At 55.9% G+C, this 26847-nt stretch overlaps 2 protein-coding genes across 5 annotated transcripts in view; both read right to left on the reverse strand.

Annotated features, from left to right (window-relative positions):
* Window positions 1–1103: 1103 nt before the first annotated feature.
* On the reverse strand, window positions 1104–11144 carry FANCG (FA complementation group G). Of its 2 annotated transcripts, XM_075526602.1 has the most exons (14): window positions 11035–11144; window positions 10728–10818; window positions 9876–10007; window positions 9044–9237; window positions 8200–8353; window positions 6326–6456; window positions 5796–5942; window positions 4803–4963; window positions 4495–4561; window positions 3676–4013; window positions 3458–3513; window positions 2735–2872; window positions 1721–1853; window positions 1104–1376 (listed from the first exon to the last, which is right to left on the reverse strand). In XM_075526602.1, the coding sequence occupies exons 1-14, from the start codon at window positions 11119–11121 to the stop codon at window positions 1259–1261; spliced, it is 1947 nt and encodes a 648-aa protein (XP_075382717.1). In that variant the 5' UTR covers window positions 11122–11144; the 3' UTR covers window positions 1104–1258. The 2 variants fall into 2 exon arrangements, with proteins under 2 accessions (XP_075382717.1, XP_075382718.1); XM_075526603.1 differs by lacking the exons at window positions 6326–6456; window positions 8200–8353.
* Window positions 11145–11356: 212 nt separating this feature from the next.
* PIGO (phosphatidylinositol glycan anchor biosynthesis class O) overlaps window positions 11357–26847 on the reverse strand; it is a 500143-nt gene continuing 484652 nt past the window's right edge. For 2 of the 3 annotated variants that reach the window (XM_075526598.1, XM_075526597.1), the window contains exons 3-11: window positions 25655–25798; window positions 24440–24563; window positions 23244–23403; window positions 22584–22757; window positions 18405–19977; window positions 17679–17882; window positions 17167–17369; window positions 16292–16362; window positions 15433–15694 (exon numbers count right to left, since the gene is read on the reverse strand). In XM_075526598.1, coding sequence (XP_075382713.1) covers window positions 15574–15694; window positions 16292–16362; window positions 17167–17369; window positions 17679–17882; window positions 18405–19977; window positions 22584–22757; window positions 23244–23403; window positions 24440–24563; window positions 25655–25798 — 2774 coding nt within the window. In that variant the 3' untranslated portion in view covers window positions 15433–15573. Of the gene's footprint in view, window positions 15370–15432; window positions 15695–16291; window positions 16363–17166; window positions 17370–17678; window positions 17883–18404; window positions 19978–22583; window positions 22758–23243; window positions 23404–24439; window positions 24564–25654; window positions 25799–26847 lie in introns of those variants that run through there. The other variant, XM_075526599.1, reaches the window with a different exon arrangement.

Consider the following 26847-nt stretch of genomic DNA (forward strand, 5'->3'; position numbering starts at 1 on the left):
CAGAAGGGGCGGGAGGCGGGTGCTCGGGGGCTGCGCGTGCGCTGAGCGCGCCGAGTCTCAGCCGGCTGGGCCGGGAGCGGCCCCGGGGCTGCGCGGCGAGGGCTTCGCCTCCCCCGGGTGAAGGGGAGTGCGGCGGCCCGGCCCTTCCCCTCCTCCCAAAGCCGCCCGCGTCCCTTCTTCCCGATTTATTTATGGTTTGGGCCGTTTTTGTTTGCCCGGGTTGATTTTTTTTTTGGCAGGGCCGGACCGGACGACCCGCTGCCCCCCGAGCCCCGGTTCCCAGTCCGTTTGGGCACTCGCATCCCCACGCCCCCCGCCTGGGTGGCGTTTCCTTGGGGCCAGAGGCGCCGCGGGAGCCAAGCGGCACGGTGCTTGGCGTGGGAAGGGGGTGTCCAAGGCACTCCCTCCGCAGGAACGGGGGCGAAGCCCGCACCAAGCCCCTTTCGGCCCCTCCGGCGTTCAGCAGCTCCTGCCTCACGCGTCTCCTGCGCTTTGTCCCAACTCACCCTTTGCCTGGCCGCTCCCAGCCATTTCTTCCCTCTCATGGGAGGCTCGGCTGATGCCGTCGCGGTACCTTTCCCGCCCAAAATGATCTACACCAAACACTGGGCGGGAGCAGGTGCTCCTTCATCCCTGCTCACTGTCACGGAGGGGCCCAGAGCCTCGCAGTGCCGTTGGCACGGGACCCCAGGGGACACACAGGCACAGATCCAGACCCTGCCACCATCCCTGGCTGGTGCAGCGCGGTGGAATTCAGACCTCAGAGCTGCATGCTTCAGCCAAAGCCACTTATCTGAGCTCCAAACCGCACTGACCCAGTAAAAAGCCAGAGCACAAAGCACAGGTAGGACAGCCGATCTGACAACCCTCTGCTTTGGTCTGGCTCTCACCAGCTCCCTGGAGCAGGAAGTGCAGAGCTGGCCCTGCTGCCTACAGCGGTGCGGACGATGAGGGTGTCTCTGCCGTCGATCTCCCGGGCATCCGGGGCATAGCCCACGGGCTCACAGCAGCTCCAGGCAGTGTCAAGGCCACGACTGCAAAGGTTTGCTCTGGAAAAAGGGCACAATAAAACTTAAACTAAAGAGAGCACAGTAAAACTTAAATAGAGCCCAGGCTTTTATTCGAAAAGATCTATTCTGTTTCAGTCCTTTGGGAATCCAGCTTTAGCCAAGAGCAATTCTGAGTCTTGGAGGAGCGCTTAAAGGCCAGCCTGGTGCAGGGAGACTTCAGCAGGGTGGGGATGGGGAGACTGACCAGGTTAGCTTGAGGGGTCCCAGCTTGTGGTCCTGAGGTAATCCTGTATGCTTCTGGCAAGAGATTCACTGTGTGGGAACGTCGCCTGCTTCAGACACGAAACCAGGTACAAAGGGAAGGGCCTGAAAGAGAAGGGAGCATGGCAGCAGCAAGGACTGCAGCATTGCCTTGCCGTGGTCTGACTAAGTTCACTCCCCGTGTGTTGTGCAGAGCCCCTGCCTCTGTCCCCAGCCTCTGCCCTCCCATTTGGCTCCGTGTCAGCTCTCTTGTGCCCCAGGGAGTCCCTGCAGAGCCACAGCCCATGTGCTCTCAGAGCAGACGTGGAGGGAGGCTCCTCAGACACATCTGAGCTGTGGGTTGCAGGCTAGAAGGAGCTGAACTAACCTGCCCACACAGCTTGAAACATGGGCTGTGCTGCTGGAGCTCTTGTGTGGCCGGCTGAGATCCCACCCATCCCTCTACACACCTTTCCTGCCCTTCCTGCCGCCCATCCTCGCCAGAGGGTCTCTGGGAGAACTTCTGCCAGTGAGCTGCCGCCTCCTGCTTTCGGTTCAGTTTCCACAGGGCCTGTACCAGGTAGGAAGCAGCAGCTGGGTCCCCTGCAAGACACGAAGGGGTATTCAGCCCTTAGCAGGGGAGGAGCAGGTCCTCAGCGCTGCTGTGGGTTGCAGGGTGTTGCAAAAGCAGCTTAGAAGCCAGATGAGGGAGCTGAGCGTGAGGAGAGGTGGTGTAATGGGGAGGAGACCATCCCAGCTGTGTCATGGGCTCTAATTAACCCTGGGGCTGGCAGCCAAGGCAGATGGCATCAGCCCTGCGGCACAGCCAGCCACGCCTCTGTTTGGACACGGGTTGGGGTTTTCCTTGCAGGCAGGTCTGCACCCCCAAAGGGAGGGAGACTAGGTCAGGACTGGGACCAGCAGGTTTGGCAGATCCTGGCAAAGCTCACACCCCTGCACCATGTCAGCACAGCTGGAGCGCTGAACAGGGTCACCCCTGGGAGCGGCACTAGCCGTGCCTCGGCTGCGCTGGGGATATGTACAGCTCCCCGCTCCGCTTCCCTCTCCCCACACAGGCCTCTGTACTCAGCCTCTGGACTGCCAGGCATGGACATGCTGTTTCCCAGGATGAGGCAAGAGTCCAGCTGTTGTTCTGGGAAAGCAGACCCTCTCTGGGAGAAAGCTGGCTGTACCAGGCTGGGGTTTGGGCAGGAAGAGGAGAAATTTCCAAGCTGTCTCAGGGCACAGGCTGTGGGCAGGGTTCTGATATACTCCTCTGACAATAGTTTTGGTCTGCTTCTGCAGGGCAGTGAGCTGACCAGGCACCAGAGAAGCATCTCAAGTACATAACATCGCTAGTAGCCCTACTGTAGTCCTCTATATCCAAATAAGCGTGGTCAAAAGCATAAGACCTTTCTGCTGAAGACAGCAAAGCAGCCCAGGACAAATTTGTGGAAATCCCCTCACCAAAATGAGCCTCTTACCTGGCGAGATCTGCAAACTGTGCTGGAAATCCAACAAGGCTTCCTTGTGCCTCCCCAGCTCCAGGAACTGTGCACCTCTCCCGATGAGAGAGAGAAACCTGATCTTCTGGAGGACCTCCACTTCTGGCAGGAGACTCTCTGGCATGGAAAGACACGTGGACCTGGAGGTGGCATCCTCCAGACATTCCCTTCCTTGTCCTAGCAGGCTGAGCCAGGTTAGCAGTCAGGACAGGCCAAACATTTACTTGGGTTGCTCAACTTCCAGCTCCCCAGACCCGCTGCGGCAGAGCTCAGTCTCTCTGCCAGGCTGGGAGAGGCCAGGAGGCGGCAGAGGGTGAGAGCAAAGAATGCCAAGAGCTTGGTACGTTACATTGCTCTGGTGAACGTGACCTCGGCAGCAGCCTGGCCTGTGGCTGCCCATCTGCGCAACTGGTTACAGAACTCTTCCCTGAAATCGGGATTTGAGAAGCTTCCTGGTTCACAACCCATTTAACTGTCACCTAGACAGCAGGGAAAGAGGCAGAGCCAAGGCCAAACCTTGCTCCAACCAAGACAGTCCTTTCAGAAGCTCCAGCGTGGCGCAGCGCTCAGCACACTGGGACAAACACCTCCTGCCAGAAGTCACGCTGGGCCTGGCACCTTGCTCCTGTACCTGCCGCTGCCAAGCATGCAGATCCCAACACAGCCTGGCCCCACACAGGTCCCAGCTGTGCAGTGTCCTACCTGTCGGTTCAACGCCAGACCCATAAAGCTGGACTCGCAAGAGACTGCTGAGGCACCTGCGGGTGGGAGGACAGAGGAGCTCCAGTACCAGTCCCGGGGCTGGAAAATCAGCTGCAAGTTGTCAGGCCAGCCCCCACGCCACGCTGCGCCCTGTTCTGTCCCCCACCAGCCATTGTTGCCAGCTGGGGAGGCCCCTTCTCCCAGCGAGGCTTTATCACCTGCTGAATTGCGTTATGGCCTCCTTGCTCTCCCCCAGCTTGGCCCACGCCCAGCCCTGGTGCAGGTATCCAGCTGCTCTCCAGGCGAGACAGCACCGACTCTCCTTCTTCTGGGACAGGAGTCCACCTGCCAGCCCTGCCCCTGGCAATGGGCACTCCGGCTGCTCCAGCCTCTCCTCCACTCGTAACATCCACGGGATCAGGTCAGTCGTCCGGCTGATGACCTCCTCGCACACAATTATGGCATCCTGGTGCCTCCCGGCCTGCTCCAAGGCGGACGCTGCTTCCAGGAACACCTCGGGGATCCTGGGCAGAGCTGAGCCACCATCTAGGGGCACCTGGGGAGCAAGAGAGATGGCAGTGCTCAGACGCAGAACTGCAGAGCACCCAGCCAAGCAGAATGACCCTGTACTTAGTGGGAACCCGCAGCTCAGAACCCAGCAAAGCTCAGACCCATTCCCACAGACACTGAAGCCTGTCGGAGGAGGCAGAAGCTGTGAAGCACTAACAGCTCAGCAGAGTCAAGGTGGCAAATCTCTACTCTTGAAGTAAAGGACATCCAAAACCAGGCTGACAGCTGCTCCCCACTGGGAAGGGGAAGCTGTTTCTCCAAATAGCAGTGGCAAGTGGTCTATGGTGTGAATCCAAAGGCAGATGTGCCACAGGTCAGAGGTGCCAGCCCCCACCTTGTTTCCTTCACATCTCAAACTAGACACTGAAACCTGGAGTCCAGGGGTGACACCTGGGCCCAAGCCTTGGGGTGGGGATGCAGACCTTATCTACCAAGCCACCAAGGGAGCTCTTCACCAAGATACCCACCTGCTGCTGCAGCCCCTCCTGAAGCAGAGCCAGAAAATCCAGGTAATGTTCCACAGCATCAGCCACCCTGCAACAAGGGCAAGACGTGGTGGAAGGAGCAAGGGGACCCCAAGAAGTCCCAGCAGCCAGGTGGAACCTGGATCACCAGCCCACAGGCTCTCCTGGCACTGCACTTGCTCTGGCCATGATATGCATGTTTTGAGCAGACCTACAACAGCAGTACAGAACTGGGCAATTTCCAGGAGCACAGAGAAAACCGCAGAGCCCAAACAAGCAGCATGTTGCAAGCATACCAGAGGTGCTGTTACCTCCCGTCCTGGAGACACCGCTGTGCCAGCAGGTACTTCACTTCAGAGGGGTGGCGATGGCGAAGGAGAGAAGCTAGTATTGGTGGGTGGACAAGGAGCTCTGTTCGGATTAGGAAATAGGGACTAGACGAAGCAGCTGCTGGAGGTTTTTTTCCCAGAGCCTGTGAAACAGGAACAGAAAATATGGTCAACACAATGCTGGTCAAGTCCCGAGCAGCTGCAATCACTTGCCGCTTCTGGCGTCTGGAGATGCACCCAGATGAGCGGAAGCGCTGCACTTCATAAGCACAGCTACGCTGTTCTCACTCGGTACAGCACAGCCACTTCCAGGAAGAGCAACCAGGATCACACAGGGACAGGCAGACTTCTGCTCTCCAGACAAGCATCAGGACATGTGCAACATCACCCAGATCACCTCAGGTTTCAGTTCAAGGTGCTCTGAGGTGCCTGGAACACCATCTCCCATTGCAGCCACAGACCTAGTTAGACCAGGTCTTAGGCCATTTGTAATGAGAGAGATCCCTCTCCACAGCTGTGTTTGTATCTTATGAATTTCAAACAGCTGAAGAGCTAACTTCTTGTCTACCGCTGTGACCTGCTCCTCCCAGGCAGACGGAGGTTCCTATGGCTAATGCACACACACCCCCCTAGCCACAATGTGCCTTTTAAAGGCCTCTTTACTATTAGAGACTTTATTAAGAGACTGATAGTTTCTGACATGGAAGTGTCAGAAACTCTTCTCCCAAGCAACCAAGAACATGAACTGGGACCCAAAGGTCCTGCCACATCCAACAGCCAGGTGCTGAGCAGGAATTTTGGACCTCACTGGGCTCCTTCCTACCCACTGCTGAAGGCAGCATCGTGGCTGGATCCTGTAGTCTACTTTGGGGACCCTTACAGGGTCAAACAGGCCCCTAGAAGGCAGGAGCCTGCTTGAAGCTCTGTGCAGGCTCTGCTGGGCAAAAATCAACCCAGAACAGGAAGCAGACGTACCTCATATAGCAGAGCCAGGGCCTGCAGCTCCGCCTCAGTCTCCCCCAGCTCATGGTACACTGCTGCCACGTGGGACAGGGCAGGAAGGCACTGGAAGTCTACCTGGAGGGCCTGTTTCAGGTGCTGAAGGGCTGTCTGAGGCTTGCCCTAGTTAGATGAGAAGAGGTGCATGTTGCAAGGACATCTTGCTGACATCTTTACTGTTGGGTGGGATCCAGATCCCTGCTCTGCTTCCCCAGCGATGCCCACTAAGCAAGGGCAGCACTTTAGCCAAAGGCAGCCCTCCTCAGGCTGGTTTTTGAGCTTCTCTCTCTGCAGCAATGCTTTGCACTCAGACGAAATCCCTGCCTGGATTCTGCAGCTCTCCAAGGAAGCTGGGGCCACAAGGGCAGCTTCTGCTCAAGACCTCGCCTTCCTGCAGCAGCCTAGGACCACGCAGAGGCAGCGTGGACATCAGCCTGAGCCTCCCCACCCCGCTTGAGGCTGCATTTCGCCTCTCTCCCCTGACAGGGAAGAAGCCTGGCCATTACCATTCGCTGAGCGCAGCAGCCAAGGCAGGTGTAGATCTGAGCCAGGACCCTCTTGGAGCAGAATCCTCCCGCAGCCTCCTGAAGAAGGGAGAGGGCGGTGGGGAAGTTCCCAGCCTCCAGCTCCTGCAGCCCTAGGACAGACCCAACATCTCAGCTCTGTGGCTCCCCTTCCCACCCCGCCTGGTCCCCAAACAAGTGTACGTGCCCTTGTCTTCCCAGTGCCATAGGGTCCTGCCTGATCCCCTCCGCACCCAGCATGCACAGGAGGATGGTGGCAAGCTGCCGTCTTTGGTTTGATGGTGTTGCAAGAGAACAAGACACTCGATGGAAACGTCTAGCAGAAATAATAGCAGCTTCCACACCCAGATACCAAGATGCCTGCCTTGGCCCAGAACAAGGGCAGAGGTAGGTGCTGGGCAGGTCCACCTGTGCATTCATCCGCAGCAACAGCCATGAGGACAGGGAAGCACACGCAGAATCTCAGGAAGACTTTTTCCAGCACATCTGGGCCATTTCCCAGCAGGATGTTTTGTGATATTAATTCATGAATATTTATCGCAAATGCTATTTGCTTTTCTTTCAATCCTCATTTCAAGCTTCCATCTGAGGCTGATGTCACATGCCTACCTCACATTCACATCTGCCACCTCCCTGCTGGAAGTGCTATCGCTACCCTAAAGGCTTTTGAGGTCCATGGGCAGGAGCTCCTGCCCTCCCTCCTCGCAGGAAGACCCTGCGTCAGACTGAGCACAGTGAGGAAGCACTGGCTGCCCCTGGAGCTGTCAAGACAGTGAGCGAGGGAAAACCATGAGCAGGACTACCCTGGTTTCAGCTGAGATAGAGTTAATTTTCTTTATAGTGGTTGGTATGGGGCTACATTTTGGATTTGTGCTGAAAACAGTGTTGATAATACCGAGATGTTTTAGTTGTTGCTGCACTGGTCAAGGACTTTTCAGCTTCCCGTGCTCTGCCAGGTGCACAAGAAGCTGGGAGGGGACACAGCCAGGATAGTTGATCCAAACTGACCAAAGGGCTATTCCATACCATATGACATCATGCCCAGTATATAAAGCTGGGTAAGAAGAAGGAAGGGGGGGGACATTCAGAGTGATGGCATTTGTCTTCCCAAGTAACCGTTATGCATGTTGGAGCCCTGCTTTCCTGGAGATGGCTGAACACCTGCCTGCCCACGGGAAGGAGTGAATGAATTCCTTGTTTTGCTTTGCTTGTGTGCGCAGCTTTTGCTTTACCTATTAAACTGTCTTTATGTCAACCCACGAGTTTTCTCACTTTTACTCTTCTGATTCTCTGCCCCATCCCACCGGGGGGGACTGAGCGAGCAGCTGTGTGGTGCTTAGTTGCTGGCTAGGGCTAAACCACAACAGGGACAGAACGCAGCAGTCAGATGAGATCAATCACCTGCTGTGACACCAGGCTACAAAGCTGCACAACAGCTTTGCGTGGCTCCCGCAGCACCATAATCCGACGAAAACAATGTGCCTGCAACAAGGCAAGTGCCAGAAGACAGACAGAAGAAAGTAAAATCCTCATAAGTCCCCTGCCAGCCTTCCACTTTATACAAGATCACTGTGGGGCCCAGACACCTACCTAAAGCCACATTCAGGCAGAGGAACCCTGTGACAGTGCAGAGAAAGGCTTAGCTAGGGAAAAAGCAGAGAAGCTTTTTGAATACCAAACAGCAAAGTTGAGACCCAGAGACTCATCTCAGGCCCTCTTCCAAAGGAACAGCCCAGAAAACCCCAAGGGCTGGTTGGCTTGGGAAGAGAAACCAGGACAAGGGCAGGGACAGGGCATCCTGGGACAGGAGAGCAGTGGGAGGCTGTGCTGGCACAAATAACCTCCTCCACACAAACCTTGCAGAAAGGCTGCTGCGGTGCAGAGGATCTCTTTCAAGTCCTCGGTGCTCTGTACAAGGGGCAGGGAGGCCCCCTCAGCAGGTATTTGCCATGCCTTGAGCAGGGAGAGGAGTTCGTTCTGCCCCTCGCTGCAGCAAGCCCTTCCCAGGTCCTGTGAATACAGAGAGAAGAGAGAGCAAGGAATGCTAAAGGGAAGCAGGAAACACTGATCCCAGGGCACAGGGAAACAGAGGTCCCACCAAACCCTTTGACAGTGCTCTCTGTGCTGGGGAGCAATGCCCTACCACTCCCTCACTTCAATTACAACCTCCTTGCTGCAGCGATTCCTGCCTGGCCTGGGGCAGCACCTCCCCACCTCAGAGCGAGGTGCACGTCACTGGCAAGGCAGATCCAAGTCCTGTTGGCGGGCGTTCACAAAGGTGGGAGCCCCTCAGCAGCCTCACAACCAGCAGGGAAGGTTCCTCTGCATCCCACTGCTCACAGGTTGCTCCCTATCACAGGCTGCAAGTCCACCTGCAGCCCCCTTCCAGCCTGCCCAAGTCTCCTGTCTCACACCTTGAGGTCCAGAGCCCCGACAGGCAGGATATATTCTGAGACTCGTTAACGCACCATTAGGCTACGCTGGGATGCCAGGAAGAGGATTACTCATGCTGACTAGGCAGCACTGATGGGTTCAGGTCTCCAAATGCCACAGCAACATTTTGCAGAGTGGGTGCTTATTACAAACACAGCATTTATGCCAGCTCTGCCTCCTTTAGCAAACCCGTGAGTATTTATATCTGCACAGATACTCTGGTGCAGGTAAGAGGGAGCTGCGCAGCATCCGCCCATGCCCAGTTACCTCAGCGTTGCTCAGGAGCCGGAAGAGTCCAGCGGTGCTTCCCAGGCGGCTGTCTGCCAGCCACCAGGCTGCTTGCAGGGCCCCCAGTCGGTGCAAAGGTGCCTGCAGCTCCTCCACAGTCACCTCCCGCAGCACCTTCTGCCACAGCTCCTCAGTGCTAAGATCCTGCCCACAAGCCCCACAAGCCTCCAGAACTGAAAAAACACACAGAAGAACCCCAGCCATGAGACAACAGGTCAGTGCCCTGTAGCAGACACCCTCCCAAGAGGGAGAGAAAGCCTCAAGCAAGCACGGGCTCCTCGTACCGAGGGAAGGGGTTACAGGGCTGGCCCGGCCTCAGTGGCATGGAAACCAAGCTCTTGGACAGTGGAGTTAACAGTGGCACACTCAGGAGACAACACACGGTTCAGAGCTACAACTCCAGCTCTGCTGAGTCCTCCTGAGGTTGCTTGCCCCTGGGCAAGCATGTGCCAACACTGCAGATCCCCCTCTGACCTGCAGCCTATTTCAGTGAGTTTCTTTGAAGCCAGCACACCATAATTAAAGAAAACACTCATTTTCTACTGTCACTAAGACTTTGCTAGAAACTTGGCACCTTACGCCTTGAAAACTCTCTTCTCCCTTAAAACCTCTGGCCCATCCCTGCAGGCAGCTGCAGGCAGACAGGCAGCTGCACATTGTCCCTGGCCACAAGCCGCCCCACCTCCTGCCCTTCCTGGCAGAGCCAGGTTTCCCTGCGCACCGCCTCCGGCCAGTCACCACACATCTCCAAAGCACAGGGAACAATCTCCTTGCCCGTAGCAGCCCCTGTACAGAGAATGGATCTCCTTACCCCTGAGGAGCCCCGCACGTATTCCTTCTGATTCTCCTTCAATGGCCGAGTCTGATGCTCCCACAGTAAAAAGCAGGGAGTTGTAGAGGACGGTAAGCTCCAGAGGCAGGGTGGGGAAGGCAGCTGGCAGCCCTGTGATCACAGCCAACCCAACATGAAATTGAGCCAGCTAGGAAAAACCCAATAACCATCCATGCTAAGGTGTCATCACCCGGCTTTGTGACAACAGAAGTGTCCTGGCAAGTATTTTTTTGGTTGTTGCGGTGAGATTTAACAGCTTGGGAACTGCGGTACCTAGAGATACAGCGGGTGTCACCTCTCCAGGTGCCAACACTGCTTTAGACATCCATTCCCCAGCTATCCAGGTGCTGCAGTCCGCCAGCACCGAGACCTTCCATGTCTCCCAAGACAGCATCAGTAGCCTACCCTCTCCCCATACACATGCACCCTTTTGCACAGGTTTCCCACGCTGTGTCTCTCTCCCTCGCATCAGGCTTCCTCTACACCACAGCTGTGGCAGGGAGCCCCTTCCCCAGCTTCCCAGGACAAAGGCTGCCTCATTTTTTCCAGAAACCCCAGAGCTCTGCGCGCATCCCCCAGCAAGATTAAGTAGAGGTTGGGGCTGGGCCTTAATCCCTTTGCAGGCCCAGTTCAGCTTAGGGCAGCGGGGAACGTTTCGGCGCCCTCCCTTCAGAAGTTTGCTTCCAGCACTGGGATACCGGAGCTGCAGCCCAGTAAACACCAGTGCCCGAGAACCGGTGCTTCCACGCCCCCGCGCTTCGGATCCGGGACGGCAGCGGGAGGGAGGGTGAAGGCAAAGCACGGGGCAGGCCGACCCCAGCCGCCACTCACCCCGCATCCTCAGGAGCAGCTCCCCGAAGCCGCCTCGCTGCCGTCGCAACTCCCGCGCCGCCGCTCCGCCGGGCCCCGAGCGCTGCGCCGCCTGCAAGGGAGACACTCACCCGCCGGCCTGGCGACGGGGCCGGCCCGGGCCGCGGCACCCCCTCCCCTCCCGCCCCGCGACCGACGGGCAGGCTGCGGCCCAGCCCCCAGCCGGCGGCGTTCCCATGGCAACCGGCACCGGAGGCAGCGCGGCCGCGGAAAGGGCGGCCCCGCGGCTCAGGGAACGGGGAGAAGGGGGAGAGGGGACCCGCCGCACCCGCCAGCGGCCGGCCAGGGCCTGGCTCTGGGCGGCCCATGCCCGCAGGCAGCCCGGCTCCAGGGCCGCCCCGCGCCGCCGCTTCATGGCCGCCGCCGCCACCCGCCCGCGCGCGCCGCTCTCTTCCCGCCTTTCCGTTGATTGGCCGGTGCGCCCTGCGCCGCCGCCGCGATTGGCGGGCGGGACAGAGCGGAAGCGACGCTCGGCGGTGGCCCAGGAAGACCAAACCTCGCACTTGGCGAAGCCGCCGCCGCCGGGGAGATCCGGGGCGGGGAGCGGGAGGGGGAGCGTCCCGCGTCCCACACCGAGGGCGCGAAGGAGGAGATGACCACCGCCCGCCTTGGATCTCACGGTTTTATTTGCAGACATCTGTTTCGCAGCCGCCCGGAGCCCCGCGCCACCCTCAGATGGCAAATCTCCCCCCCCCCCCTTCCCCCGAGTAATTAATGAGTCATTTAATAACGAGGCGACCCCCCCCCGGCTCCCTCCCGTACGCTCGGTACGGCGCAGCCCCGGCGAGGTGGGTCAGCGGTAGCCCAGCGCTGCAAGCGGAGGCAGCGGCCCCGAGGACGGCAGTGGTCCAGAGGCAAAGGTGTCGGGGGAATGAGTGCTGCCAACGTGCCTGTTTTGGGGGGTTTTTGACAGAAAAAAGGCTCTACTTCCTATCAGAGACTCAACCATCACTTCCACCTTCCCGGTGTAGCTGCTGAATGGGAACAAAAGCATTAACGGCCAGATATGTAGAGATACCCAGGAAAGCGTAGCACCACGCTGCACGCAGAGCTCCCAAATTGCTTTCCAGAACTGGGTCCATCCCCTTTTTTTTTTTTTTCCCAAACGGGGTATTGAGGCACAGAGAGGTTAATAACAAAACATAAAACAACATCTTGCTCCAAGCCACACAGCGAGTCGATTGGGAGCTCGGGGGAGAGGGCAGCGCTCCCTAGCCCTGCTCCCTGCACGCCGGCACCGCTGCTTCTCAAGGGGAAGGGGAGACACGTGCGTCGAGAACGTGACCGTGCCCTGGCGTAAATCAGCGCCTGAAGCACTGAGGGAAGAACAGACAGAGACGGGATGGAGAAACCGGCGTGGGAACTGAGATACACGGTGCCCAGCAGCCAGCCCCATGGATCAGGGCAAGGAGATGCTCCCAACAGCCACAACCTTTCGCCATGGTGGCAGCTTTCGGTCGCCATTTTCCAGGCGGCACAGATGAGATGCAATTCCACCCGTGCCAGGACCACGGCACACAATGTCTCGCTGCTGGCCTGAGCCAGGAAAGTTTCCCAGCGGAGCTCTCCCCTGCCCAGAGGGACAGGGCGCCGGGCAGGAGCCCTGCCAAGGAGCACACACACAATGCTTGCAAAAGCCCAAAGCGCAGCAGCTTTGTGGAGTGCAGGATGGAAATCACTCTGCTGAGCACACCGAGGATGACACGTCCCCTGTCACGCTCAGCCAAGGGATGCAGGGACCAGAAACAAACCGCTTGGAATTACTGCTCCAGGAGAGACCCAGCAGGCTCCAGTGACGACCACGGCAGGGGGATGTAGGACAGAGCCTGCTCCCCAGCACAGCAGGTTTCCCAAAGAGCCTTGGTTTGGACCAGCGGGCACCTTCCCTGGGGTTTTAAATCGGCAAACACAGCCATGTCTGCTCCAGCATCAGCGGCATGTCCTGCTTCCAAGGTTGCCAAGCCTTGAACCAACATTAGCTCCCATCCCCGGCACACTCAGCAGAACGGCAGCCAAACAATCAGCTTGAGGGCAGCTGGGGAAGGCTGGCAAAGACTAAAAAAGTCGATGAAAGAAAGCAAGAGCATCTCCAGCCCTTGGAAAACTCGTCTTCTTGAATCTGAATTCTTTGGTGTAGTAGCCAGTCTGCCTTGGCCAAGCAACTAGCACTCCTTGGCATCTCTGCAATAACAAGGATGTACTTGCAGCTTTGTTACTCCAAGTTTCATTTAGTCTCCAGTGAGATAAGTGTGCGTGTTTTCACGGTGCTGCAGCTCTGCTGTCCCCCCTGCTCTGCCCTGGCCCATGAGCCTACAGCCTCAGCAGGAAGGCAGAGGGGCGATACGGAGGGGTGGGGAGAGGATGCCCAAGCGCCGGCTGAGTGCTCCGACCATGAACAACGGGCACGGGAAGGCTCAGCAGCATTATGGTGACTGTTTAAGAGGAACTAGTCCCAGAGATGGGAAAGAAGGAAGTCCAGGGGCCTGGGTGGCAGCTGCGGGGATGTCAGGGGCCAGTTCTACGGCATTAGTGACCATAAGGATTTCTGCCAGCACAAATACATTCAGGCAGCAAGCTCCTGACCAGGCTACAAGACCTATGTGGGCTCCAGCCTTGGGGCTTAGCAACGTGTGTTACCTACACTAACCTCACATTAGAAGAAAATTCACTGGGTAGCTGCTACCTCCATCCCTTTCCTCCTCTCCACACCGACGCACCCCTCACCCATCAGCATGGCCCCCTCAGCACCAAGAACCGTATGGCCACCAAGGGGTTACAGTATACAGCGAACAACCTATTTTTAAGGGTGGGACTACTTAAGCCCATCTAATTGTGGGCTGATGCATTCCTACCCCCTCCAGCTTCCCCCACTGCATGCTGCTACCCCTTGTCTTGCACTAGCAGTGGTGTGCGTGTATCCAGGTGGTGAGGGAGTCACGCCAACTACAAACCAGTCCCTGGTTGTGTCAGGTGAAATTAAGCAGGACAAGCCCACAGGGAAGAGGAGATGCGAGGCTGAGGTGGGAGAGCAGAGCCAGCAGGTCAGGAGGAGGCCAGGCAATGGAAACCCAAAATTAGAGCAGTTTAAGCCTCCCTGGAATTCCACCCTAACACCTGAGCAAGCATTTTGCAGGGGTAAAATACAAAACTAAACCTGCTCTCAAGAGCCGTTTTCCACAGTGACTGGGCACTTGGGCATAATGGCAAGAACTGAAATGATGAGAGAGGTGATGAGACACTTTCCCCGGGACCCTCCAGGGCAGAGGAGAGAAAGAGCCTGGAATTACACTAGCAGTCTGCAGTAAAGAACTCAAACAGGGGCAGTCATGGTGCGTGAGTTAAAAAAACAAATGGGATCAGAACAAAAATCAGCCCAGGAATCCCAGGCAAGCAGTCCTCATCTCTTTACAGAGGGGAAAGAGTCAAAAGGTTTCATAGCACCAAGTAATGCCACACAGTGGTTCAGGGCAGTACAGAATCCCAGCCCCCATCGAAACTGCAGGGGAATGTAGCTGGGATGTGGCCAGGCACCATGGTCACCTCTGCCCATAAAGAAGGAAATACGATGTCTCCTGACTGCAAGCAGTCAAGGACAGGTTTGGGGGAGCTCACTTGTGACACGAAGTCCCACGCAGAACACCGAGGTCAAGAGGGAGAAAAGCACCAAATATGGGATCACAGATGCCATCAGCCGCAGTGCCTGGGGACCCTTCAAGGTAACATAAGCCCCAGCACATACACAGACACCAGTGAGTTAAGCCACCTCCCAGAAGAGTTGTCGCCTGCTCAGGGCTTTCAAGCAGCTCTTCCCAGGCACCAGAGCTCACACCAAGGCCACTCCTGCAGTTGGGATGGCTGCTCCAGTCTCCCCCTTCCTCCTGACCAGATCCAATATAGGGATGAGCCAATGCCCTGTCACTACATCCTGCTGCATCTCAACCTGCTGCATCTCAACCATTCACAATCAACAGCCGGCATCTGGCAGCACACACTCAGGAAGAGATCAGGAGCCTTGGCTGCTACAGCCCAGCCCAAGGGCACACGGACAGGCCGAGATCCTGAGTGGAGAGTTTCTTGGTCATGGACACAGTTCTCCTGTGCCCACCGCCCACAACAAGCTAATCCTGCTTCAGGCTGTACGAGGCAGCCCAGAGAGCTCCCCGCTGCCCTTGGCAGGGCTGAGGAAGACCAGGAAAATGGGACGATAGGGCAAGAGGGGCCTCACTACAGAGCAGCCAACTGACTTTACAGAGGAGCAGCTGCCACCGAGACCCCAGGAACCACCTGTAGGCCTAACCATGTGCACTTTGATTCCAGAGTGAAAACTGAGCATGTGAAGAGAAGTGGTGGCTGCAGGACCCTCCCTCTCCTCTCTCCCTGCCCTCCCCTCCTCAGCAGGCCCTGTCCTGTGAGGCAAGGTGACACCTTGCCAGCCACTGAAGTCGACCAGCTGCACAGTGGGGACAGTTGTCAGGAAAGTAGCAGCAAGACCCCCGGTTGGTGTTTCTCCAGAGGAGCACTTCAGCACTCTTGCTTCTTGGGCTCCTGCAGCAGACTCCTCCCGCTGCCATCAGATGCCCAGCGAAAGCTCTGACCTCCACTGCTGAGAAACACCATCGCAATGAGGGGGAACAGTTGGCTCCGGTCCTTTTGTGCAGCGCTGAGGCAGGGAGCTGGGGATAATCCCTGACTGCTGTCGGCAGGCACTCGTTGCTGGTGGCTTGTGTAACCTTCCCAGCACCAGCGCGCCAGGGAGACAACCACAGACTCGGCCGACGAGCAGGTCAGGTTCCCCACGTCTCCAACGCTACCTGAGCTGAAGCTGGCTGAACCAGGTGCTGACAGCACAGTCCACACGCATCACCAGGGAAATCCCCAGCAGGAGGCAGATGCTGCTCACCACGAAGCCCAGCGACTCGAAGAGGAACCTGCAGGCACAACAGACGCAGTAAGGATATCGCAGTAAGGATACCTGCAAAGACAGGCTGCTGCCCTCACTCCCAGCAGACTGATTTTCCTGAAGTGAGAGGCTGGTAGCACCTCAGATCCTAAAACCTGAATCGCATTTGCTCCCCAGCAGTTGCTGCCTGCAACCTGGAAGCCAAGCACATCTCTGGTTTATAGCTGTTCAGGACACCCCCCAGCTGGGATTTTTAATCCCACAGAGGCCAAGGCCACCCCACACTCCTACTACCCCAAAGGTTTGCTAGTTTGCCATTTCTGGGTTTACCATTTCTGGTCTGGTATCCCTACCTTTGGCTCTCTGCCCTGAATATTCTTAGCTTCCAGGTGGGCTCTGTGTGTCCTCGGAAATCAAGATAAGGAGAAATTTGTATGCTCTAGCTCAAGTCCAGTTCTGAACTTGAAGCAGAAATTAGTTAAGGACATTCCTACAGCCTCTACCAGGTAAGAAGTCATACAAGATTGATCACGCTGTCTTTTCCATCATTACTGTCAATGAAGTCTAGACAAGATGTCAGGCATATGAGCCCTAACTCGGCATCAGAGCAACTCCTGGGACTTACTTTGGGGCAAAGACCTTCCAGACCATGAGGTGCCTCCTGAGGATCATAGCTGCACAAACACAGGCCAGAAGCTGTGGGGGAAATCAGGAAAAACAAGTTACAAGTGACTCTGGAGAGACCTCCTGGGCACTAGGTTCACCATCTGAAGGTAGTACTGAACTGCACACACCTGAGAGGCCAGTAGAGCACACACCAAAAATAAGCATCCCAAAGAGGATTCCCTTCCATTGTGTCCTCAAGTCAGGAAACACAAACAGCTTGGGGTACATGCAGGCCCTCCTGGGGCCAGGCTGGGACAGCACAGAGGAGGGCTCAAACTGTGGCTAACCTGATCTAATATTTCACCTGAGAGGGGCACTCCCGCTCTCCTGCTCCAGGGCCTGCCCCCTCCCTTGCACTGTCTCTGGTCTGACCACACAGGAGAATGATTTGAAGAGCTAAACCCTGGAAAGCTATTAACTTCTTCCACGGGATTAGATTTCTGATGTTTAGCTCCCTACATCACCACAGCACAGGATCAGATGAAAACCAGAGCTGGTGCAAAACAGATAGGCATGGTCAGGAAGAGGGGGAGCAGGATTACAACCCTGCAGTTTCTGAACAGACGTTGCCACTCTAGGCAGACGGGTATGAAAAGCAGCCTAATCTGTACTTTGGCTTCTGTGCTGGATCCCTTCCCAAAGCACAGAGCAAATGGCCTGGCTGAGAAGAGGACCTGTGCAGCTCCTCTTCCACCTGCAACCAGACATAACACCCCTTGGCCTGTCCATGCCCTGGCTGATCCCTTTCTCTCATCAGAGTGCCCCATGGTTCTCTCAGCAACCCATTTTCCTCTTGGACAGTCTTCTCCACAGCCATCCCGCCTCTGCCCATACCTGTGTCCCAAGGACAAAGAGGTACTTCAGCCCCAGCTGCAGCAGAGCAGTGGAGAACTTCTCTGGGGACTCCCGCAGCCTCATCTCCATCATGTGCTCCTCCACCTCCTGCAGCTCCTCCCGGGGCTCCTTCTTGGGCTTCCTCTTCTGCGAGCTGGGCATCTCACACACAAAGGGCCAAAGCAGGAGCAGAGGGCAGCCGACTACCTCAAGGACAAAGGCACATGAAGTTACTGGAGCCCAGGAGGTGGGGAGCAGTCTAGGCCCTGCCATCATGCCCTGGACGTGCAGGATGCATATACCCCAGCTCCAGTTTGCTGGTCAGGCACAACTGCATGGAGGCTGCAGGCCACAGGCAGCTCTGTGGCCCCAGAAGGGGACAGCGAGGATGCTGCTCTTCAGCTGGTGCCGGAGCCTTCATCGCCTTGTGCTCAGCCTGCAGGCCTCCAGACAAGGCAAAACAGTGAGCCATGTCTGCTCACGCTCAACAGCCCAGGAAGAAATTGATTTACCTGCAAAGAGGATATGGGAGGCAAAGGTGTTGGCGCCCACCAGGACAGCAGGCAGGAGGTTCGTGCTGTGGTCAAGGTGGAAGCCCACAAAGGCTGCGTTCCAGTGGATGGCCGGGAAGATGGGCTGGTGGCCTGTGGAATAGAAGAACTGGGAAGCAGCAAGGAGCCAGGAGATGACTGCATACCAGGGCACCGAAAAAGGCTCTGAGAGTTTTGGGGGGGAGAGAGAGAGAGAGACAGAGAGAGAGATCAGCATCAAGGAACAAGACAGATCCATGGTCAAAAAAAGCCTATTTGGTTTTCTTCCAGGTTCCCTTTCCATGCTCTCTCTTCTGACAGACAGAAACCAGTCAGGCTCACACCAGAGGACACGGCAAGGGGCCAGGCATTCCCTCTGCTGCCCACCCTGCTACTGGACTCTGTCAGCAGCAGTGGGGTTCAGTGGCTGCTCACACCCTGAGGAGAAGGGATGGGTGTAGAGCCCTCTTCCCTGGCACAAGGGACTCCTCCTCCTCCCATGTTGCATCCCTGCTGCACGCATCTCTCTTCTATTAGAGGATTTAAGCAGCCCTAGAAAAGCTAGGAGGATCCTCTGAGGATCAGTGCACCACCATTCCCCAACAGCAGAGACTGGGCTCTGCATCTCCCACTAGAAATAAGACAAGGTTGCTGCACATAAGACCCAGGTCACACATCCAGAGGATGGTCTACTGAGCCCTGACTCACCAGCATCTCCAGCAAGGCCTCTGGCACGCGTGTAGATGTGCAGCAGCATGAAGGCCTCCAGGAAGAGGAGCAGGAAGGCGAGACTCAGCCGCTCACTGTGCAGAAGCATCAAGAGGAAGCCTAGCAGAGTGAGTGCTATGACCAGGGCTGCTGAGTACACACTGCCCAGCCCGTACGCTGCGACGGTGGCCTTGCAGCTGCCCCGCTCCAGGCGGCTCTTCTGAGACTCTTGCATCCTCTTGTAGATCTGAGGGATGACGTGGAGGAAGTCGACTTCAGAGCTGGGAACCCCCAGGTAAGGAGTGACGATGGATCCTGCTGTCTCCCGCGTGTCCTTTGCGAACACTGTCATGGGATTGCACAGCAGGAGTAGCAGCCCCATGGACGCTAGTCCATAGACAGCCCACGGAAAGGCAACAACTGCCACCTGCACAAGCTCCTGCAGCTTGCCGAGAGAGTCGTCAGCGCTGGAGGCAACGGCCCAGTAGCAGGCAATGCAGAGGACCACCAGTGGGAAACCCCAGCGCACAAAGAGCACGAGGGGGTCTGAGCTGTTCAGGTTGCCGTAGTGTCGCAGCCAGCTCCGCACTGCATAGACCAGCCCAGACAGCAAGGCCACGCACAGGAGGTAGAAGAGGTTCTTGGCCTGTGTGTTTCTCAGGCTGGCAAGGGGGGAGAGGAAAAGAGAGGGCCGGCACTGAGGGATTTCTTCGCGGCACTGGTGGAAGAAACCAGAGAGGCGCACGCAGACCAGGAGCATGGCCACGAGGCACAGCAGGTACCAGATCTCTCTCCGGTAAGAAGAAAAGCCAAGGAGCTGCTGCTTGGGGCCTTCTGGCACAGTCAGGCGACCATCCCAGTGGAGCTTCCCCACTAGCAACATCACCAGCGAGGCCAGCAGGAACGGGGCCACCCGGGCCTCAGCCACCACAAAGCTATCAGAGAACATAGCTCCGCAGCGGAAGAGGAGAATGCCCATGGGGAAGGCCAGTCTCAGCCATGCTCGCAGCCTCTGCCTCAGGCCAGCACTGGCCAAGGGTGGCTGACTGCCCGCCAAACGGGCTCGCTTGGGATGCCGGCCCCACCAGTGCCAGAAAAAACCCAGCTGAGAAGCTGCGGCTGCCCATGACAACACCAGGAGGAGATCCAGCCCCTCCTGGGTGAACGCACGGGCCAGCGCAAGCAGAACAGCCACCCCCAAGCCCCAAAGCAGTGGGTACAGGAGGCAGCTGCGATAGAAAGAGTCCGATGCTGCAGCCAGCTCTGAGGCCACGTAGCAGAGCAAGCAGGAAGCAGCGATGAGGGTGCAGCCCCCCACCATACGCAGGGGATGGAAGCGGGCCCAGGACTGGGCACACACAGCCCGTGCCTCCCGCAGGTAGAGCTGGAAGCGACTGATGAGGCTTCCCAGCCTGGACTCCAGCTCCGGAGGCAACAACGTCGCTCCCTGCACCTGGGCCAAGAGCCGAGTGTGCTCCTCCACGGCGCTGGAGAAGAGCTCCTGCAGGCGCTGGAGCTGCTCTGCTGGCAGGTCCTGAGCCACCAGCGAGTAGGAGTGCAGGAAGCGGTCCACCTACGTGAGAGGGGACACAGGGTCAGACAGCAACACTGGGACCACTGGGAATGGGATTCACTGCCATCTTCCTCACTCAGCCCCTTCAGAATGGAAACAGCCCCAGTCTGCCAACCCCTGCCAGGACACACCTGCCCCCAGCCACGTCATGCAGGGCTGGTCACCCAAATTCAGGATGTGACTGGCAGGAAACACAATCCTTCTGCCAAAGTGACATCCCTCTCAAGTGACATAGCCATCCCAACAGCCACACTGACTCCTCTCAGTTCTTCACCTGCAGGTGCACCTCTGCTAACACTGTGCATCACTAAGGGCTTTTATGCAGAGTCTTTGGTAACAATAAGGCAAACTCCCCCCACAACTTGGAGTCATTACTAGCTATTAATCTGCACCTGGTGTCGACTTTTACATTGTTTGCCTGAGGACAGACATCAAATTAAAGAGCTTATAGTGGATCAAATCAAACTGCTCCCTCTTCTTCAATACAGGCACATTAACCCACTGTATGTACCACAGGCTAAGGAGAGTTCATTCTGCTTCTTACTTCAAGAGGACAGGAGCAGAGGCAGCTATGATCCCATAGCTCATAAAAAAAAGTCTTACAAGGGCATTACCAGAGCAGGGCACCCATACAAACATCCAGCTGCTCAGCAGCGCAGATCTGCTCAAGCCCTGAAACATACCGATACCTTCACATGCATTCCAGTTGCCTCAGCGTGCAGGCAGAATCAGCCCACCTCTGCCCATGAATGGCAAACACATGCACCAGCTCTCTCCCAGGCCTGCACGACCTCTCTGGTATGCAAAAAGCTTCTTCAACACCAACATGATCGAGCCAGAAACCTCCTCAGACAAATGAGTGCAAACATTTAAGCAGGCAGCACTGGATAACGCCAATTCCTAATAGATGATGATGATCGAGATCCTCAGTGACTAATGGACAGTAATGTACACCATCATCTTTAAATGACAAAGCACTCTGCTGCTCTATAAACACACAGCAGAGAGGCCGAACATTTTTGCCTTCCCATCAGCAGTCGTATCCTCTCCAGCTCCTCACTGACTTGCACCAATGGTCTCCAACTGCCACATCACGGGTTGCTACCAGGCAACTGGGCCCAAAACAGGGCCTGGTCTGGTTTGGCTTAGAATCACAGAATCATAGAATTGTTTAGGCTGGAAAAGACCTTTAAGATCATCAAGTCCAACCATTAACCTAGCACTGCCAAGTCCACCACTATACCATGTCCCTCAGCACCACATTTACACGTCTTTTAAATACCCCCAGGGATGGGGACTCCACCACTTCCCTGGGCAGCCTCTTCCAATGCTTGACAACCCTTTCAGTGAAGACATTTTTCCTAATATCCAGTCTAAATCTCCCCTGGTGCAACTTGAGGCCATTTCCTCTCGTCCTATCACTTGTTACCTGGGAGAAGAGACCGACCCCCACCTCTCTACAACCTCCTTTCAGGTAGTTGTAGAGAGCGATAAGGTCTCCCCTCAGCCTCCTTTTCTCCAGGCTAAACAACCCCAGTTCCCTCAGCCGCTCCTCACAAGACTTGTGCTGCAGACCCTTCCCCAGCTTCGTTGCCCTTCTCTGGACACGCTCCAGCACCTCAATGTCTCTCTTGTAGTGAGGGGCCCAAAACCGAACACAGTATTAAGGTGCGGCCTCACCAGTGCCAAGCGGAAGGGGACAATCACTTCCCTAGTCCTGCTGGCCGCACTTCTTCCTTGAGAACCCCAGGGTACAGTAGGGAGCTGGCTGGGGGCTGGAGGAGTTATTCTTGTGCTCCTAGCAATCCAGGGGTCCCTCAAAGGCAGGCCAGCACTTAGCTAAGACACATGCCTTGTAAAACATGCAGCAAATCTGGTTCTGCAGCACGCCAAGAGCCTGAACAGACAGCCCTTATGTCCTCCGTAGAGGCTCTGGCTTGCCCTGGCCCATGGCCTGCTCCATTGCCTGGGCTTCTTTTACGCCTGGTGTAGTCACTTTCATTCAAATTTTGTCACTCAGCTGTTGGGGTTCTGTATTTCATTGTGCTTGATGTAAACTGTTCCTTCTCTATGCCACTTTACTGTCACCTGTTACACGCCATTTCTTTTATTTAGTCCTTCGTTACTGTTTTCGTTCTGTCTCTGATCTAGAATAGCTTTTTAGCTAACACTGTTTCTCCTCCAAAACTGAAGCAGCATCAAAACATCCATTTGTACTCTTGAATTTCCATTAACAAAATTTGCCCCTAGTCATCTTCAGCCTTGAGGAACCAGCCTCCCCACCAGCCTCCCCAATAACCAAATCCACCTCTGACCATCTGGGACCAACCCTCATCCTGAAGTGAATGCCACCTTCCCGCCCAGTATTTTCCACACCACAACACTCACCACCAAACACTAAACAGGTATCTCACTTCTCTTTTGGGAAAATGGTGCCGCCTTTTACTGGAGCAAACACTGCAAGGACGTAACTCTTCAAAATAAATTCCCCATGAAGATAACACCATGTCACCGCCTCCCGCCTCCACCAAACAGAAGAGGTATGTGCTTAAAAACCCATTCCTTCTCCTCTCTAGTTCAACGGGGAGGCCCACCATAGGCCATACCTGCTTGGCATTGATGTGATAGACCGAGAGCTGCTGCAAGGCTGCAGACACAGCGTCGCCATCCCCGGAGAACAGCTCAGCCATCACCTCCCCAATGTTACTGTAGGGGATGGGCACACCCAGCAGCAGGGCCACTGTGGGCACCAGGTTCACCTGGGGAACAGCTTCAGGCTCCTGGAGAGACAGGGGAGGAATCAGAAATTTGGGAGGAACACAGTAACGCCAAGTGGCTTTTCACTCGAGCTAAAGGATGGTGGGGAAGACATCCCTGTTCAGAGGGGAATCTGGGGAAGCCAGGAGGGGGAAAAACACAGGGGAAGGCAGAGGTGCAGCTCAGCTCTCCCTGAGTGCCCTGTGGAGGGGAGGATGCCTGCTGGGAGCTGCAGGTCCTTGGCTCTGGCCCTGCTTGTCTAACAGCTCACCCAGCCCCACTCAGACACCCCTCACAGCTGGAGGGGCCTGAACATGGGTCCCAAACACTTCTGTTACCTGCATCCTGTGTCAGCTTTTCCACTCTTCTCTTGGGAAAGGTGACAGACTCCCCATCCCTCTCAATCTAAACAATCCCAATTGAACCATTACGCTCTGTAACCCCAGGATGCAGTTTTCACCTTGGATGCCACCTCAGGCAGTGGCAGCTAAGGATCAGCTTCTTCTCACCTCTGGAGGGCCAGTGCCGAAGAGGGGTGTTTTGCTGTACACAAACAGCGCTGCATTCACTTCCTTCTCACTGTCGCCGCCATGGTCTCCGGTCTCTGTCATGCCATGATCCCCAGCCACCAGAAGAAGGGTGTCATTCCCCAGGTGATCCACCAAGGACCTGTCACCGAGATAAGGAAGGTCAACCCCTACCTGGGCAGGGTCCCAGGCAGCACAGGTGGGAGAGGACATGTCCCCACCAAGCCTGCCAGCACAACAAAGGTAAAGCCCACAAAAGGATCTGGGCAAAACTAAGTGCTGATGCAGAGCTGTAATAACTGAGCCAGGGACCAGGGCAACAGATGCTTTAAAACCAAACTGAAAATTGAGAGCCCTGAGACAGAGTGGATTGATCTTGCTTAGGTCCCCAGTGAACAGTGGCTGGTTCCTCAGTGCCTTCACGGATCCTGACAAAACACAATTCAGAAGGAAGGTTCCCAACAGGAACAAATTTTAGGCTGCTTCTATTTGGGTCTTGTATATTGTATCATTTTGTGTGAGCAATCTTCTACTTTTAAAGAAAAAAGAGGGGATTTGTCCCTGAAAGATGCAGTAGGTATGACACGATATATACTGCACTCTCAGATGCAGCAGGGCAAGTTATCCACTCCTTCCAGCAGCAAAAGTTAAAGCAGTCCTAACAGTCAAAAGCCGCAGCATTTTGGGCTGAGGCACGGCTGTGTGATCAGGATTTCTGGATCTCATTCTGCCCTCTGACACAAAGGTGCAACTCACGGGCCTGCGCTGTAAATGCAGCATTCCCTAGCCAGGGTTCTCCAAGTGCTCCTCAAACATTAGCCAAACCTCAGTGTGACAATCTGCATTTTAAAGACAGGGAGACTGAAGCTCAGCTGTACTCCAGCTGCATCATCACCTGGCTGAGAACCAAGGCTCCAAGACCTGAAGACAGCCTTACCTCTGAAAGCAAACCTCTCATGAACATGTGAGAACTGCATGTGAGAACATGTGAGTCTCATGAACTGAGACTGCCCCATAGCTGGGGTTTCAGCTGCTGCTGGCCAAAGCTGTTCTCCATGTTAACAGGCACAGTAAGCATTCCCTGTTGCCCTCTGCATCTGTAAATGCCTTGTGAAGATCCCACCAGCCTGGCTGAAGGAAAAGGCCAGCTGGCAACCCCCCACCGCCGCACTGATCACCTGATCATCTCATTCATCTGGGTGAGCTTCTTAGCCATTTCAGGATGGTCAGGTCCGTGTTTGTGCCCACAGTGGTCCACGCCGAGGAAGTGAGCAATCAGCACATCCCATTCACCACTGTCCACTGCAGAACAAGAGCAGCCTTATCGCACACTAGCCCAGGATTCAGGCACGGGCTCTATGTGTGGATCCTCCTGCCAGAGCTTTCTGGTTGCCTCTGGAAACTGCCGTTTCTTCCCCTCCTGCCATCATTACTCCCAGTTCTCAAGCAGATTTTAACAGAGGCACACTCTTGGTCTGCAGGTGCCTGGGTGCAATGCTGCAGGGAGCTCAAGCATCTATGATTTTTGTTCACCACCCCTCAGGAGAGGAATGGCCCAGTGTCACCCAAGTCATCTTGAAATACCCTTAACTCAAGTTGCCATAAATGGATCTAAAGCACGGGGATGCTCAGGAAAAGAACTCAGAACTCCAGTCCTTCCCCAGAGGTGTTTCAGGTCAGACTCATCAACGTGCCCCTCTGCATCCCACCCAGGATGTGGGCACGGCACACCAACACTGCCCCTAGCTAGGAAGTTACCCTGGCCTCTCCCCTCTGCTTCAGGGTCTCGACACATGAAAACCAACATATTTGGAGTTAAATGATGAACTGCAGCTCTCCCACAAGACACAAGGTCTTCCCTGTGAAAGGCCACTGCACCCTTGGTTCACTTAGATTCACACACAGATAAAGCAAAGAGCATTCCCCTGGGTCCTAGGACCTCAGGGAGGAGTCTGAAATCACCTAAAATTCACAAATCCATCTCATATTTCACCTTCTTCCCAAGACCAGCAGCCATTGATACTCTGCTGAGAGCAGTGCTGTGCCCCAGCCTCCTGGCTGCACTGCTGGGTATTTCCTAGAGCACTGTGCACCTGCCCGGGCAGCCACGTGTCAAAGTTAAGCTGCTCCTCCTGCTCCAACCTGGCAGTGTATTTCTAGGACAGATGTAGAAGTCTAACCTCATCCCATCAAGCTACACTCTTCTTTTTAGAGCAACAGTTTACAGGCCCCCAAAAGCTGGCTTATCTGTGGAAATCCAGCTAGAGCACTGCAATCCCTGGGCAGCAGCATGTGACTGCCCAGTGCCACTTCCTAACACGACCTCAAACTTGCAGTAGGACCCCCTGCATAACATAAAGGGTTACCCAGGCCCTGGGGAAAGAGCTGCTTACCAGTTGGATAGAGATGCTGCAGGATCCCATCATCCACAGTGTGAAGATCCTTCACGTTAAAAGAAGGGAAGAAATACGAGCGGAAAAACTTCTTCGGGAAGAGTCCTTCCCAAGTGTCATCACCCATGAAGACCACTCTCCTTCCTGAGGCAGCAAGAAAGGAATTAATAGAGCAGGGAGCCCACCCGAGTGATGCTGTTACCCGCACTAGTGCAAAGAGCCTGGGCAGATGCAGGTCAGGGTCTGGAGCGCTGGCTCCTCTCCAACCCACACTCAAAAGCGACCTAAAATTAAAATGACCATCTGAATGTAAATGAGTTTGAATACAGAGAGCGACCAGCCCTGTTTCTAAGCCGACAAGTGCCCCACACACCAAATCCACCTGCACAACCTCATGACTTATCGTCGACCTCTGACACGTCACCCCAGCAGAAAGACCCATGGGCTGAACGGGCCAGGCAGCAGGCAGGCTCACACCCGTACTACCGCAGCACTTAGGAAGGTGCAGCACGAAGCAGACAAACCCTCACCCAAGGCCCGCACCCCCACTGTAAAACACAAGGCAGTAGATAACTGCTTGACAGGGCCTGAGTGGAAGCCATGAGTCCTGGGCTCCGGCTTTAAACACAACAGTGGTGGGTTTTCACATGTGGAAAAGAGAAGGCAAGAACACTGACACTTCCCACTGCCCTCGCTCTGCTTGCCCTGTCTGCCACCAGCCAGCCCTCCGTGTTTCCGCAGGGCCTCTCCAGCCTGGGAGCGAGAAACTTTTCCTCCGAGGCTGCTGCCCTGGCACAGGATCTACCAGCATTTTTCGCCTCAGATGATTTACTGCGTTTGCCCACCTTGCTCACATACAGGGGAGCGGACAACCCACTCATGTTGCCTCATCCCAGGCACTGGTATTTGTGCCACTCTGAGCCCTGGAAGGAAATCTCTCTGGGTAACACAGGACTGTGTCCCGTCCCCTTTTCTCTACTCCATCGTCCCACCCTAGCAAGCCCTTTACAGCTGCACTAAGCACACTCCAGCAGCATGTGATGCGGTCGCTGCCTAACGGCCGCAGGCACCTGGCACGGCAGGCTTGCTGCCCAAGTGACACCCCCACAGCACACCTGGCACCAGCTCCTCCCTTGCCGTGCGTCTCACCTGAACACAAACACGACACGACTGACTGCCCTTGCCTTCGTACA

The sequence above is a fragment of the Mycteria americana genome, chromosome Z (genome assembly GCF_035582795.1).
Source record: "Mycteria americana isolate JAX WOST 10 ecotype Jacksonville Zoo and Gardens chromosome Z, USCA_MyAme_1.0, whole genome shotgun sequence".
Lineage (NCBI taxonomy): Eukaryota > Metazoa > Chordata > Aves > Ciconiiformes > Ciconiidae > Mycteria > Mycteria americana.